Genomic DNA, 14,521 nt, shown 5'->3' on the forward strand with positions numbered 1-14,521 from the left:
TACCGGTTCTCACTCAAGAAATTTATATATTTTAAAAATAATACCAATTTTTAAATAAAATTTATTAATGCTAAATATTCATCTATTTGATTTTATTTTTTATATTAATTTCAATAATTTTAATAATTTATTTTTTATTTCCCCATCCATGGAATCCTTAGTTAGCGACATGAATTTATAATATAATTGTAATTATTCGCGTTAAACTAGTTATTTTTGTTTTATAATTTTTAAAATGTAGTTTTAATTCGAATTTTGTAAAAAATATGTCGATTCTTTTTATTTTTAATATTTTATTTTGGTTTTAATCCACAAATTTATTTTGAAGTTTAATTTTCACTAATATTTTAAAAATAATTCACACTGATACATTATTCACACATTATAACATAATAATTTATTACGATTACCAACAATGCATTCTGATTCCAGTAAAATTAGAAAGATGCATAAAAAACGACCTAAAGAAGGAGAGATATCAGAAGACAAAAGAAAGTACATCCATTCACGAAATAGTTTCCTTTTTTTTCTACTAGGAATGTCTGTATATCCTAATACAGATAGTAGTCTACTTGCTCAAAAAGTATTTTCATGTGAAAATTTCACTAATGATATTATGCTTGTCCACAATATGTCCCTAACAATTATCGGTTTGTTGTTTTCATTTTTGGGCGGCAGATACGAGTTTTATATCTTTATCGGTTCCGTTTGGGGATCACTATTGTGCCATTTATGCCATATTTTAATCGGTTTTTACGGGACAACTATCCACGCACGTAATTCTTTCATTTGCATTTTTTTCTTTTTGGGAATATTTAGGTCGTCATTATCCTTTACATGTAAGTTTTTATTACATCATTATTATTTATAGGTCCTCATATTATTTCAAAACTTTTTTTGTTTTCTGCCTATCTCCTTTTTAATAATTCACGTTCAGCCTTTTCACTTTCTATGGGTATATTTCAGCTAATTTTGAATAATCTGATAGGCGTTAAAACAATTCAACAAGCCAGGTTAAATTTGGTTATTTGTCATTGCTTACAAGCATTTATCACTTTCGTTGGTGCCGTTTGGTCTACTATTTTGTTTATTACTTATAAAGATGAAGATGCTCTTAAGGATAACGAAAAATATGACGTTCAAAAAATTGCAAATAAAAAAATAGAGAATTTCAAATATCTAAAGTATTACTATCCAAGGTTTATTCTGTATCACATTTGCTCAGTAAAATACATTTTTCATACTGGTTTAATACCATTCTTGCTTGAACTTCCCATGCCTATTAAACTGAGAGGTTCAATTTCTTATACATTTGGTGAATTTTTAGGCAGAAATTCAGGTTTATTTTTTGATGAGACAGTTATAACAAAGCCAGGTGATTCAATAGATACTGCCTTTTTTGTTCTCAGAGATATCCCCCTATTTTTTTTAATATTTGCCATTATAACTTTAAATGGAGCAATAATGTACTCTACATTTACTGCTAAAATAGCGATTAGTAGAAGTCCTCCCTTTGTTTTAACAGCACTAATTGTTTCAGGTCTAAGTTACGGTTATCTTATATCAAAAGCAACTCTGGGCTCCAATGCAATTCTTCAGTATTATTCAAAAAAAATAACAGAAGAAACGATCCCTCGAGAATCAAAGGTTGTATCTGAAGTTATTACTATTACATACTACTGTTCTCTATTTATTCCTTATTCGATTTCAAAAATTATTGAAAAAAGTTTAAGGAAAAGTAGAGTTTCTCGAGACTACATTTTGTCAAGGAACTTTGGAAACTTATCAGTTAACGACGTACACATTTTACTCACATTGTTGAACAAATAATATTTTGACACAAGTTATATGGATATTTAGGAAATATAATATATGATAAGGTCCATTAGATTAATATATGGTACATTGAATTATGTCTCCAGCCTCTTATAGTATTGCCTTTTATGCTTCTCCATTATCTGAAGGGAATAAAAGGCATATAACAAACCTTCTCAACGGATTTTCTTTCTGATTTACTAATTGGGGTACCATCAGAATACTCCAAAGGAAGGTGATTTTCATCTAGTTTTCCAAATTTGTTTGGGTATGTTCTGTGTATAAATTCTTCTGGGGGAATTGACAGCCTTTGAAGCCTTTCATTCTAAAAAAATGAAAAGTTTACTAAAATACCTCTTCTTGGAGTCTTTGTTCCTTTTTTAATTCCTTCCGGGCCTTTTCAAGCTGTTGGTCCTGTCTAAAAAATTACAAGGACACTGACTTACAGGGATTTGTACTTAACAACACTAGTTCCGTCATCACAATCTTCGAGAATTATTCCCAAATTTGGCAATTTTTGGTCCCTCAAATGATCACAGTGTTTTAACAAATCTTTGGTGGCTTCAGAATCAAGATTATTCTTCAGAGTTGCTTGGGCAAATGCTCTGGTCTATAATTAAGTTAAGTTTACAAAAAGATAATTAAATAACCTTCTGTCGTAAGTTAACCAATTCGTTCAAAAGTGACTTTTCATTTTCTGATGACTCAGATTTATTTTCCACACCGTATTCACAACCGGGTTCAACCAGTTTTAACACCTATAAACCATACTCAGCTGTTGGGTTAGCTTACCCCAAGGATGCGATACAGGTACTGCTTAAACAAGAGTGCTTGAGTATACTTAATTTGCGTTTTGGAGTCAGATATAAAAGTGTTTACAGTTGAAATAAATTTACAAAGATTTGACAAGACTTTGGGTGTGTCAAAATTGTCCAGGAATGCTGCATGCACCTAAGATACATATGTGGGAACGATAACACATGAAAACATACATTTGATTTAAGTTTCTCGAATTCTTTATTGAGGTTCAAATCATCCTCTGACCACTTTTGATCAACTGATAAACTTGACAATTTTGAATTTAGTGTTGAAAAAAAGTTGAAAAATGTTTCATCAATTGACACTGGCTCGTCCATGCCATCAGGACCAGAATTAAAGTTCAAAGTTGAGTCATATCTATGGCAAATAAACACTAAAAATCTCACCTTGAGTTTAAAAATAATATACGGATCTGTCTTTTATTGTACTTAGTTAACATTTCTTTAATTGATATAAAGTTTTTAAGGCTTTTGCTCATCTTCAAACCATGTATGTGTAAGTGGCCGAAGTGTAGAAAATAGTTTGCCCATTTATTACTATCAAAATATGCTTCAGATTGAGCTATTTCATTGTCATGATGCGGAAATCGGAGGTCAACTCCTCCAGAATGTATATCAAAAACCTCTTTGCCAAATATACATGTTGACATTGCACTACATTCAATATGCCATCCTAAAATTTTATTAAAGATATATAAAAACCTGGTCTCCCCTTTCCCCAAGGACTATCCCAAGATGGTTCATTTACTTTTGACTTCTTCCAAAGGGCAAAATCACTTTTTGATTTCTTGTTTACTGAGACTTCCCCAAGTGTTCCTTCAGCATCCAAAATACGGTTCAAATCATTAAAACTTGTTGGTTCAAGTTTTGCGTAGACGTGTTTCCCGCTACTTCTAAAGGCTTCAATATCAAAATAAACGCTCCCATCTGACACATAGGCATATCCATTGTCGAGTATCTTCTTAATAAAATCCACAATTTCAACCATATAATCACTAACACGTGTTATACAGTCAGGTAAACTGAAAAATTCATAAATAAATTAATATTTACCTGACACCAAGTGAAAGCATATCGTTCCAGAATTCCCTTTCCCAATGTGAAGAAACCTCGGAATACGATTTACCCTAAAATTATTTAATTATTTATAAAATATTATACCTCATTTAAGGCTCTTTGAATGATTTTATCATCGACATCAGTTATATTTTCGACAAAAAATAAGTCGTAATTTAGATAATTCTCCAAAATACTCCTTATGGTATCACAGGCTATATATGTTCTTGCATGACCCATATGAGCTACATCATATACAGTTGGGCCGCAGGTGTACCACTTAACCTTTCTTCCCTCCTATAAACATTAGAATTCCAATATACGTAGAATTTATAGGTACCTCTGGGACGAATTCCACCTTCGAGGAAGGGCTTAATGAATTTTTAACATATAAACCTGTTAAAAATTTATCTTTTTTAGAGGGGATTTCCCATTTTCTGAGTTCTGATTCATTCGCCATTCTTTTAAAGTCTAAGTAGTTGCTGAAATGTATAGAATCTTTGACAAAAGCCCTATTAATAAGTTTAAAAGTATTAATACCCCTTAAACAAAGCATAACATTAAATATATACAGAAATAAAGTTGAAAAGAACATAAGTAATCATTTTTAATAACTTTTTATAATAATCGTACACCATAACAGGAATCCAGTTAATATATTAAATGAACAGACTTCTTACAAATGTAACATATAAATATTTTTTTAGATTTAATTTTAAAAATATCTCCACTTTTATAAACTCTGGAAATGATCCTAATTTGATCAAAACTCTTACACCCAAACAACTAGGTAATACTACTTCCCTTCTTATATCTTCCAAGAATTAACTTTAAATAATTATTACTTGTTTATACATCATTATTATGTTTAAATTGGATTATATAATTTATAGAATCTCCCATTTTATCTTATTTAGGAAGGATTGCTTTTGATGTTTCTAAATGTGCAAACAGTGATATAAGAATCTGGGATACATTCGTACAAACCTCCCAAAACCTGTTTAATTCATTCGATTATAAGGACACTTTGAGGGTTTTGAGGGGGTTAAATACATTTTATGACTATTTAAACTATGATTTACGCAGAGCTGATGTTCCTTTTCTGGCAAATCTCTTGGATAAACTGTATGATTGTGTAAGTTTTTGAGTTTAATTCTGTTTTCAGTGCGAAAGTTACAACTGTACAGAGCTTTCTGAAGTTGCCGAAATAATTTCAACATTTATTATTTCAAATCAACTTCTGCTAGATTCTGGTAGTTCACAAATAGACCCTTGGAATTTGTTATGTAAAATTTCAATTTCATTTAAAATAAGGTTGGCTGAAGCCACTCCTTCTGATATAGTTAGACTACTGGTTTCCTTTTCCAAAGTTGGATCTTGCGATAACGATCTCTTGGGTAAGTTTTATTCATGGATAATATATTCAGAAACGTTGGTTCAATATTCCATAACAAACAAGAGTTTTACCCTTGAACAACTAAGAACTATATGTGCTAGTTGTGTAATACTCAACCACTACCATGTGAAACTACTTGACACTCTTTGTGAATCATATATTAATCAAGGTTCCTTTAGAAAAATTAATAATTAATTAGATGTTGGAATTAATGACCTTGCTATTTTATCCTTTATCTTTAGTAATTCTTCTTATACTAACAGGAAAGTCATCCATCTTTTCGAAAAAAACTTGAAAAATGATGTTGGGAATATTGATTTACCTAGCTTTTGTTTAAATTTACACAAGATTGGGGTAAAAGTTCCAGAGGTACGAGATTAACTAACTTTTATACTATTATTACAGGATTACATAAACTTAATCAATGTTGATTCACTAAAAACTGACACATTAATTAACCTTTTGGTTTTGTTTTCCAAATTTCCTTCTAAACAGATCCCAGTTTTGAATAAATTGAAGAGCATAAATTTGGGGGATATGGAAAAAATTCCCAATGTAAGAATGAATATGCTTAACTTTCGTTTAGGTTACAGAGGACTACAAGTTTAAGATTTTGGAATATATAGCAAATGGATCATTTACTAAGACCACCCATGATCTGTTTAATCTGTTTATTTCTGAAGGACTTTTCAATTCTGATGATACCAGGTTGATTCCATTGCTAACTAAGTTACCTGTACACTGGATATTGGAAAATTTTGAGAAGATTGATTTTAAAGGAGTTAAAACAGAAAACGTAGATGATTCAACCATTATTCAAACAGGACTAATTTCATTTTTAAAGTTTTGCAACGATGGCTTGACCTGTAGCCCTGAAACTAGTAAGATGCTAATGGATAAGATACAAAATAGTATCAATGAAATGGAAAGAATTCACAACATTTCACACCTTGATACAATTTTTGATATGCTTCCGGCCGAAGAACTTGATGCTACTCCACATATACTAATAAATCAGATAAGAAAAACCCTTAATATAGAGATACAGGTAACTACTTTTACATATACTTGTCATTAAGTTATTTTTTAAATTAATTAATCATTACAGACTGAAGTAATTCAAGGTAAATTGAAGATTTTCTTAATAAAAGGTTCTCGCGATTCATTATTTTTAACGTTTCCGGAAGATTTCTTGAGTTCGGATCATCTGGATTTTCAATGTTCCTGGATTCCACCGGGCAAGGTACCTCGTCTTGAGGTGTTGTCAAAAATGTACTATATAACTAGTCTAAATTACAACATTACCCCAATCTCTCACTATGCATGGAATAAAATTTTAAATAAAGAGTCGAAATTAAATTATTTACCCAAATTGACGTTATAACACACCACATTCTTACACACTTTCAGTAAATTCTAAATGTACATTCTACCTCTTATTATATATGTCAGCTTAATTGTATGTGATAAAAATGAAACTGAAAAGGATTCGTCACAAATCCACTTAAACATAGGTATTATATATACTATGAAATATTTTTAATACTTTTAGAATTCCCAAAGGATGATGAATCTAAACTAAACTTAAGCACTGGTATGAGGACAAATTACACATATTAACTTAGGAGGAAGTGAACAGGATAAGGAGGTGAAAACACCAGTAGTGATAATCTCACCCAAGGTATTTTATTAATAATAAAATGTTATTTTCAGCCTCTGGTTGATTACGAAAGGTTGTATAAAAAAATGATGGAACTTAAGCCAAACACAACGGGAAATAACAGATTAGGTAATGAAGTAATTATCTATTATTTGATTTAGAAAATGAAGTAATTTATGATGAGAAGGTTGCGTCTAACGATCCTGTATACAAGAGAGAGATGTTGTACAAAGTACTTAATTAAAAATGTTAAATGGATTTTATAGCTATTAAAAGACGTAGAATCTCGGATAGCTTTCTACAGAGCAGATGCAAACGAAGTAGAAATGGTTGGAAAATAACTAACTAAACATCATAATAATCTATAGTTAATGTCTTCAAATCATGGATTAAGTTAATCTGAAGTAGTGGTAACTACCAAAACTGTGAAAACCAACTCCCCACACTTAAATATACACCGTTCTCTTATTTAATTTTTTGTACAGAATTTTAAGTTAATTTCTCTTTATACACAGTAAACAGTCAAAATTCACGCCATTTCATTACTCTAAACACTATAATATCACTCACAATATCATCACAATGACTGGCGAAAATGCTGAAGAAAATAACAAACAAAAGGGCACTAGGCCCCCAAATTCTTTAATTGTAAGTCCTCTCCCCAAGATATTTAATTTTATTTATTTCAATACTACCATTATATATGTTCTTGAGGCTTATTTTGTTCATATTTGAAGCAGGTTTCACTTTCGAAGAATTCTTCCTTCTACGCCAATATCGGCATTAAACTTCTCAACGGGGCGAATGACCATCTCTCCTACGATGAAATTTTCGTAACCGGTTTGGGAACTGCTATTAAGGTCGCTATTGAGACGGCAATGCTTCTCTCAAACCGTAAAGTTGGTATGTTACCCTCTCTAAGCTATGTTATATATATTTTTTGTAGGTGTTATTAAGAAGATTGAGACTTCTTACTACAATTCCGACACAGTCAAAAAACACATTCCAAAAATTAACATCATTGTTGCTAAATCTTAGACTGTTTTCGAATCTTAATTTGTTTCCATTGAATTAGCAAGATATTCAATATTTTGTTAATTTTTTAAATGGCCATATTTATTCTTTTTAATTTGTGTATTTATATTTTTAATTATCGTGTTTTTTGCTCCACCTTGTGTATTTTATGCTTTTGTAGATTTATTTTACATTCTATTACATATTCACGAAATTTTATTAAATTTCACTTCCAAATAAATAATTTATTTCTTGATAAATTAATTCATTACAATCTCGCATAGGATTGTAATTTGTAATGATTTACAATGTCTCTTGATCCCGTTAGGAACTTATCTAAAGAATTAATAAATTTATTAGAAGGAAGCTGCAAAAGCTGTAAAAAATGCCTTATCACATCCGCCAGAGGCTATTAAATTTCACATAACCACAGGGTACCTGAAAACTCTCATAACCTTGACTTTTAGAGTTTGTTTAGCTGTTTTGTTGGCTCTAGTTCTAGTTTTATATCTTTTCTTTACTACATTCAAGGTAATTTTTCTAAAATATTATTTTTCTAACCTTTTCTTAGAACGATCCCGTACTATATACTCACATGTCACTGGGAGGGAACGAGTAAGCTTAATTCGTACTCATAATTTCCCATAGGAAGGAGAAATACTGATTAAGACCACCTTAAATTTGAATTATTTATTTTAATTTATATAAAAATGAATAAAAATATAAACTTTGAGAGACGAAATACTCGCGGAGGTATTTATTTTACTGTTAACTATTTTACTGATAATTCTTTTAAACCAATTTTAGAGCAGAGAAACTCTGCCTTTAAGGCAAAAATTGAATCAAGTAGGGGTGATTTTTTTGTTTAAATTTAATTATAGAAGCTTCGAGGTTAAAGACTTTTCTTGAGTTAGGGGCTCTAAGGTGTGTATTTGAGCCCAGAAAGCCATATACTCCAGTTAACCCCTGGAAAGCTCCACCCTCTTTACCTCAAAGACCACTCACTAACTATGCCACACCAGCCTTTTACCTGAGACTCCGTGAAGATACTCTTTTCTTCATCTTCTATTATCTCCCCGTTAGTTTACTCAATAACTAGTTACTCACCCATTTTTTACATAATTCTCCACGGTTAATGTTGGATTTAGAACACGATACAGCAGAAACTGGCTGCTAAGGAGTTGAGGAGATTATCGTGGAGATTCCATAAAAAGTATTTGGCGTGGTTTCAGAGGGCTGAGGCGCCCACCAAGGTTACTGAGACCTTTGAACAAGGAACGTTCGTATATTTTGACCCGGAAGGTTCTATTTTACACCTCTAAACTAGTTATACTATAGATTTCACATAGATGATGGTATTTTAGAGTGGAAAAGGGTGATTAAGCACGATTTTACTTTCCATTACAATTTCCTGGACTAGTTAGGGGAGTATTCCCTTTTAATATATTTTAATATATTTATTTTTACTTGGTATTTTAACGAGTTGTGAGACTCAAGGCGCAAAGTTGCTTTTGATCTGCACCTGAATGCAAATGTGTACTTTCGGATCATTTTTATTGTATCATCAGTGGATGATAAGTATGGTACAGGATGGAAGTTCTTAATAAAATTTGTTGTAACTGTTGTGGTAAAAAGAAGGAAGATAGTGAAGAAACAGAAGAGGAAATCACGGAATCCGTTTTAATGATAGAGGATCCATTTGTAGGGGCTAAGTTAGTCAAAAAGGAGACTGAAAAAAAGGAACTTCCAGAACCCATTGAGGAGGAAAAGAGGGTTTTACAAACTAGAAAGCATTTAAAGACTAAAAAGAAGCAAATTGAGAGAATTAGCATAGGAGGAGCTGTTGCCGCCCTTCCACCGCCTCCAATTGAAGAAATTGAAGGGGAAATACCGAAAGCAAATGATTCATACAACAATTTAAAGCTTGGAAATGGAGTATATTTGGGGTACTCTCTTGAAAATAACGGGTCTCTCTACCTCAAATACACAACTGAAAAGCCCGACTGCATGGATGGAGTTTTGGCTTATATAAGGCCTGACCGAGAAATTTTAAAGTACCACTATGAAAATAATGACGGGAAACAATTAATTTCAACCAATGTCAGAGAGTACATGAAGAGTAAGTTCCAACATGATCGCAAAAAATATTTTGACGCCTGGCAAGAATTCTTCCAAGTGCTTAATTCCTACGGAGGAAATCTTTATATTCTCTCCGCTTTCGAACTCAGTCCACCACCCAGGACTAAAATAGTTTTATTTAGCAACAACAATTTAACTGAAATTAAAAGTTGTGAGGAGGTTTGCATAAAGGAAAACGATCTTTTGGGTGTTTTCCCCTTCTCCCTAGATTACGAGACCAAATTAAATGACAAATTAACCCGTAAAGATTTTATCGATTTGTGTGAGAAATATGGCTTTGTTTTCCAACTGATCAAGTAACCCATCACACATTTCCCACACTTACTTTTTATAATCACAAAATGCCAACTTTATGAATGTTTTGTTCATTTTATACATTTACTTAAATGTTTCTTGCTATTCATTAAGGATTCCTAGAGATTTATTCAGTACAGACTTATATTTATCTGCTTATAATGGATTATTTATTTTTTCATTTTTGAATTCGAAAAATATTTTACAAACATCGCAAAATAGTTATAGAACTTTTAAAAGGTGAGAATCTTTGTAGAATTTAAAATGTGTATTAGTTTTAATGTTCCCCCGCCCGGTTCAAGGATAGAATTTGAGTTAAATCGCATTAAAATAGATCCTCTCAACAATAGTCCAGTAAGATTCATCTCATTAAACCTTTCTTAGTGGGAATATGAAGTTGCAATTGTTGATTCTTACCAAAAGGGTAAAAACATTTCTTACCGATTTTTAAAAAACGACTGGGGATATTTAGATCACACTGATGATCCAAACCAACCTTCAGGTTTCCTTTTATTCTAAACCATTTCTTCAAATTTATACATATAACTGTTTTATATATATTGATTAGGTGTTATTGAGGGTGGTCCTCAGAATTATGAGGGTAAGGGTTTACAGTTGAAGGGTGGAAAGGATAGGCAAAGAACTGAGTATTTGCCATATTATCTGGACCACGGTGTTCATTTCAGACAGAGGGTTGAGATGGGTCAAATTTCCTACGACATTAGTCCAATCGCTTGTCAAGATATAGCCTTCTGTAACCATCCACACAATTACTCATTATATAATTAACTTGTCCATACAATGAAAATGTTTAGATGAGACCGATTTGGATTTGGAGAGAAAGCAATGGGGAAGTTGGCATCAACCAAAGGTAAATAAACTTGGTTATATGCGTTCTGCATTTCGATCACACATAAGAATTGAAAACCCTACTGAATTAGCGTATCCTTGGATTAAAAGATTTGATCTTTTCGAGGTATTCAACTCACTATACGCTACACACTTACTTATTTCTTTCCATATTATAGTATTTATTGTGTAATTAATTGATTAGAGAGTACCTTTACATCGAGAAAGACCTAGCACTATCATACCTACTCCCGATCCCGATTGTCTTTTCTCGGCTCTGGATTGTTTTTCCGGATATATTCCAGATTTTGATTTACCCACAGTTGAGCAATGTATATCACTACTCACACATTATTACTATTGCTACAATATTCCTTTCAACCTTCATGTGTTGGTTAGGTCTTGTGAATCAGAAGAAGTTATTGAAGGAGTGGTCGAGGCTTGAGAAGTTGTATAACAAGAGTCCTGATGTCAAATTACTACAAGATATTAAGGACATTAAGGTATCATATTAGTCATCTATTCTTATTTTTATCATTTTTTTATAGTTTGCTTTGTTTGGAATACGTGATTTTTCTGATTCTGAGGATGAAATGCTTAAAATCGTAACCAACATTGCTTTATCTCGTGCTAGAATGATGCTACAACTTCAAGCGTATATCACTATCATACTATCAATTTTACTATCAATTATACTATCAATTATACTATTAATTATACTATTGGGACTATAATAATTCTATAATTATATAAATAATCCTATTGAATAATGTGGTGTTAGAAATGATTGGAGGAAAGACCCAGAGACTATAGAATATTATATAACTAGGATAGAAGAGGGTGAAGTGGATCCCAGCAGTGACTATCAAGGCCCTGAAAAGACTGTAGCTTTGAATCTGGTCAATTACAAACCAATGAGTAGGAAGTTTAATGCCCACACCAGCATTGAGGAGATGGCTGAAACTTACCACAGGCTCATTACTGAGAATCGCAGAGAAGGTCGTGTTCACACAAGAACTGAAATTACACCCTCTGAAGAGAATACATTCTATCCTCTAAGAAAACAACGGTATACTTTATCTACTTTAATGTACTAGTGTCGCTCTGCCATTTACACACTCATATAGTTATTCCCAGTATACTATAGTTATTTAGTTAACTATACAACACCCCTATCGGGATAGTCACATACTTCTATCTTTAATAACTCTGCCGCATGTAATTTTAGGAGAAAATTTCCGGCTTTAGAGGCTGAATATAGGCCGATTTGGACTAATAGAAGTTACGGGTCTGAGTTTGGTGATGCTTTAAGAACGTCACAGGTAATGTAAATTTTCCATATTTTTTCTCAGAAAATACCCGAGGAAGCGTTAACTGAGTTCGGAAGACCTTTGAAGAAGAGGAAACGTAAATTCACCAAGGATGTTTGTTTAAACATAACACCAATTAATTATAGGAACGAAAGAGTAATTTCAGAGACGACTATTCCACTTTTGAACATGAATATAATTACTGATATACGAAATTGATGATATTCAAATAATTCATGCTAATTTTTATTCTGGTATAATTTAAAGATTTTGTCAATTTTTATCATAATTTGAGTCGTTAATAAAATAACGGTTTTGGGGTTTTGGTTTCGGGTCTAGGGTTAGTGGGTCATTTGGCCCACCTTTTGGAAACGTCAACTAGTTCAGAGGACCCTGTAGCCACAAGCTTTCCACTTTCATCGAACATTGAGCCTGAGACTGTGAAGCGATCTGCGTCTTTAGACGTCTCAGGGTCATGTTCGGTTACGGCAACCACAGTTGTTCCCACAGATACTGGGGACTTGAAGTTAATTGTAAGTGACTTTGTGGCTGCTAGAGGTAAAACTACATTACCCATTAGTCCAAACAAATTGTCGAAAATGGCGCTAATAACTCCGCCATGCCAAACTCCTGCATGACCACAGGCGTTGTTTCCAACGTTCACAACTGTTAACAAATGCACTTTGCTCTTCCTCGATTGTTCTTTTGAGAGCATCTTCAACACTTCTTCCCTTTTCAGGGTATCACACTCCTCCATTGCCGGACCCGTGCCGTTCTCCATGACTTCTGAGGAGGTGTTGATGAACATTCTTTTAGTAAACCCTTCATCCCTCATCAATAGATCGTTGAACAGGTGACCATACTTGTTCTGTGTGAGCTTCGAAAGGCTAAATAGCTCAAGCTCTGAATATGACCTATATTTGAAGTATTTATGACACCACTCTGGTATCTTTACCATTATTACATAGGAATTTTAATTTTTATATTGAAAATTATGTAAATGTTGCGGATTTTTTTAAATATCTCCCCTAAAGGATTTAATATAACTAATTAAGTCTTGGAAAAGTTTAAATTTCCAAAATTAACTTCTCAAAGAGATCCTAGGAGACTATAATTAGTTCTAAATAAACTTGAACACCCAACTTTCAAGACATCATGGTGTGTAATATAATTCATTTTCTTTATATTTAACTAATATTTAACTAACTTTAATAAATTTACAGCATAATATTGCTGAAATCTCAGAATTTGAGCTTAAATTAGATTTTTTTCCTGGTTTTAAAATTTCTATTGAGATTCTATACATATTTTTTAAATCTTCTTTATTTTTATTTATTAACTCTATGTAATCCTTATTTATCATAGTTTATCTGTAAATCTGATTATTTATTTTTTTCCACTCTCACCGAGTTTTTCTCCTTTAAAGATCTATGATTCTGCTCCTATTATTATCACAAAACTTATTAATTTATCTAAATTTTATAATTTTTGATAATTAAATTACTATAAAAATAAATTAATTATTATTTTTTGCATTTTATTTGTAACTTGGTACAGTGTGTAACAATGAGAATCTCTTTACTGTTTATAGTTTGTTTATTTAAGGGTGTTTTGGGCCGTCCAGGTTCTATATATGGTGGAACAATGCTGTTATCTCTTTTGAAGCCGTTTTGGAACTATAGACGTTATACTGGAATGTCCTTGAACCCTCCAATGTGCAGGGTTGAAAAGACTTATCCCTACAAATCCATAAACATTACCACTTACGGGTTAATGAGGAGTTATACTGCTGTTTTGACTGGTTATTCAATGAAAGAAACTAGGACTGGTATGAAAGCCAACAAGGGTACTTTGTATGGCTGGAATTCAAAGGTTAAGCCCCAGCGCAACGGTAAGATCACCTTTCTTTTCTACTCAGATTTCAAGATGCCGAAACCTGTTAAGGGTGAAAGTGCAGAGTTCTGCTGTCACATATACTCTCCACCACTTAACATTGGTCCTAGTGTCAAAGCTGCACTTGGTACTGAGGCTGACGACCCGAAACGAGACTTCGGCTCTGATGAGAAACTGGACCAAATTTTAAGAAAGGAAAGCAACACTAAATCTAAAAAAATAACTAGTTGTTGTTTTCTAGTTCACGGATAATATTTTATACCATTATTACAGAGCT

The 14,521-nt window shown here is 32.3% G+C and overlaps 11 protein-coding genes across 11 annotated transcripts; 9 read left to right on the top strand and 2 right to left on the bottom strand.

Annotated features, from left to right (window-relative positions):
- The first annotated feature begins 174 nt into the window (after positions 1 to 174).
- On the top strand, positions 175 to 1,905 carry TpMuguga_03g02215 (putative integral membrane protein). The gene is made up of 3 exons (XM_061305839.1): positions 175 to 839; positions 872 to 955; positions 989 to 1,905. Exons 1-3 carry the CDS (start codon positions 416 to 418, stop codon positions 1,828 to 1,830), a joined length of 1,350 nt encoding a protein of 449 aa, XP_061161741.1. The 5' UTR covers positions 175 to 415; the 3' UTR covers positions 1,831 to 1,905.
- cysS (cysteine--tRNA ligase) lies at positions 1,877 to 4,309 on the bottom strand. The gene is made up of 12 exons (XM_061305618.1): positions 4,030 to 4,309; positions 3,795 to 3,986; positions 3,687 to 3,760; positions 3,336 to 3,655; positions 3,021 to 3,306; positions 2,808 to 2,991; positions 2,608 to 2,766; positions 2,466 to 2,573; positions 2,262 to 2,425; positions 2,170 to 2,233; positions 1,988 to 2,140; positions 1,877 to 1,958 (listed from the first exon to the last, which is right to left on the bottom strand). The coding sequence occupies exons 1-12, from the start codon at positions 4,282 to 4,284 to the stop codon at positions 1,911 to 1,913; spliced, it is 2,007 nt and encodes a 668-aa protein (XP_061160952.1). The 5' UTR covers positions 4,285 to 4,309; the 3' UTR covers positions 1,877 to 1,910.
- Positions 4,016 to 6,498, top strand: TpMuguga_03g02285 (RAP domain protein). Its single transcript, XM_061305851.1, has 8 exons — positions 4,016 to 4,479; positions 4,607 to 4,824; positions 4,855 to 5,086; positions 5,117 to 5,254; positions 5,285 to 5,454; positions 5,491 to 5,640; positions 5,672 to 6,133; positions 6,194 to 6,498. Exons 1-8 carry the CDS (start codon positions 4,353 to 4,355, stop codon positions 6,467 to 6,469), a joined length of 1,773 nt encoding a protein of 590 aa, XP_061161742.1. The 5' UTR covers positions 4,016 to 4,352; the 3' UTR covers positions 6,470 to 6,498.
- TpMuguga_03g02675 (uncharacterized protein) lies at positions 6,499 to 7,143 on the top strand (the record flags this gene model as incomplete). Its single annotated transcript, XM_061305897.1, has 7 exons — positions 6,499 to 6,599; positions 6,638 to 6,679; positions 6,711 to 6,766; positions 6,799 to 6,874; positions 6,907 to 6,977; positions 7,012 to 7,074; positions 7,114 to 7,143. Exons 1-7 carry the CDS (start codon positions 6,506 to 6,508, stop codon positions 7,141 to 7,143), a joined length of 432 nt encoding a protein of 143 aa, XP_061161743.1. The 5' UTR covers positions 6,499 to 6,505.
- A 184-nt stretch (positions 7,144 to 7,327) lies between these two features.
- TpMuguga_03g00067 (Alba family protein) lies at positions 7,328 to 7,880 on the top strand (the record flags this gene model as incomplete). The annotated part of the gene is made up of 3 exons (XM_757993.2): positions 7,328 to 7,393; positions 7,486 to 7,648; positions 7,692 to 7,880. 3 exons carry the CDS (start codon positions 7,328 to 7,330, stop codon positions 7,781 to 7,783), a joined length of 321 nt encoding a protein of 106 aa, XP_763086.1. The 3' UTR covers positions 7,784 to 7,880.
- Positions 7,881 to 7,982: 102 nt separating this feature from the next.
- On the top strand, positions 7,983 to 8,423 carry TpMuguga_03g00068 (putative integral membrane protein; the record flags this gene model as incomplete). Its single annotated transcript, XM_061305619.1, has 5 exons — positions 7,983 to 8,082; positions 8,120 to 8,193; positions 8,227 to 8,290; positions 8,331 to 8,374; positions 8,408 to 8,423. Exons 1-5 carry the CDS (start codon positions 8,068 to 8,070, stop codon positions 8,421 to 8,423), a joined length of 213 nt encoding a protein of 70 aa, XP_061160953.1. The 5' UTR covers positions 7,983 to 8,067.
- A 46-nt stretch (positions 8,424 to 8,469) lies between these two features.
- On the top strand, positions 8,470 to 9,179 carry Cnot3 (NOT2 / NOT3 / NOT5 family protein; the record flags this gene model as incomplete). The annotated part of the gene is made up of 5 exons (XM_061305620.1): positions 8,470 to 8,512; positions 8,567 to 8,605; positions 8,641 to 8,837; positions 8,908 to 9,061; positions 9,124 to 9,179. The coding sequence occupies 5 exons, from the start codon at positions 8,470 to 8,472 to the stop codon at positions 9,177 to 9,179; spliced, it is 489 nt and encodes a 162-aa protein (XP_061160954.1).
- Positions 9,180 to 9,259: 80 nt separating this feature from the next.
- TpMuguga_03g00070 (uncharacterized protein) lies at positions 9,260 to 10,238 on the top strand. Its single transcript, XM_757996.2, has one exon. It carries the CDS (start codon positions 9,350 to 9,352, stop codon positions 10,196 to 10,198), a length of 849 nt encoding a protein of 282 aa, XP_763089.1. The 5' UTR covers positions 9,260 to 9,349; the 3' UTR covers positions 10,199 to 10,238.
- A 12-nt stretch (positions 10,239 to 10,250) lies between these two features.
- Positions 10,251 to 12,633, top strand: TpMuguga_03g00071 (uncharacterized protein; the record flags this gene model as incomplete). The annotated part of the gene is made up of 12 exons (XM_757997.2): positions 10,251 to 10,432; positions 10,468 to 10,546; positions 10,577 to 10,694; positions 10,761 to 10,946; positions 11,008 to 11,168; positions 11,247 to 11,373; positions 11,441 to 11,544; positions 11,590 to 11,696; positions 11,823 to 12,110; positions 12,270 to 12,363; positions 12,394 to 12,465; positions 12,498 to 12,633. 12 exons carry the CDS (start codon positions 10,251 to 10,253, stop codon positions 12,555 to 12,557), a joined length of 1,578 nt encoding a protein of 525 aa, XP_763090.1. The 3' UTR covers positions 12,558 to 12,633.
- On the bottom strand, positions 12,620 to 13,456 carry TpMuguga_03g00072 (Thioesterase superfamily protein). Its single transcript, XM_757998.2, has one exon. It carries the CDS (start codon positions 13,307 to 13,309, stop codon positions 12,701 to 12,703), a length of 609 nt encoding a protein of 202 aa, XP_763091.1. The 5' UTR covers positions 13,310 to 13,456; the 3' UTR covers positions 12,620 to 12,700.
- A 260-nt stretch (positions 13,457 to 13,716) lies between these two features.
- Positions 13,717 to 14,511, top strand: TpMuguga_03g00073 (uncharacterized protein). The gene has a single exon (XM_757999.2). It carries the CDS (start codon positions 13,918 to 13,920, stop codon positions 14,494 to 14,496), a length of 579 nt encoding a protein of 192 aa, XP_763092.2. The 5' UTR covers positions 13,717 to 13,917; the 3' UTR covers positions 14,497 to 14,511.
- Positions 14,512 to 14,521: the final 10 nt, after the last annotated feature.

Source organism: Theileria parva (assembly GCF_000165365.1).
Source record: "Theileria parva strain Muguga chromosome 3 map unlocalized ctg_530, whole genome shotgun sequence".
NCBI classification, from domain to species: domain Eukaryota; phylum Apicomplexa; class Aconoidasida; order Piroplasmida; family Theileriidae; genus Theileria; species Theileria parva.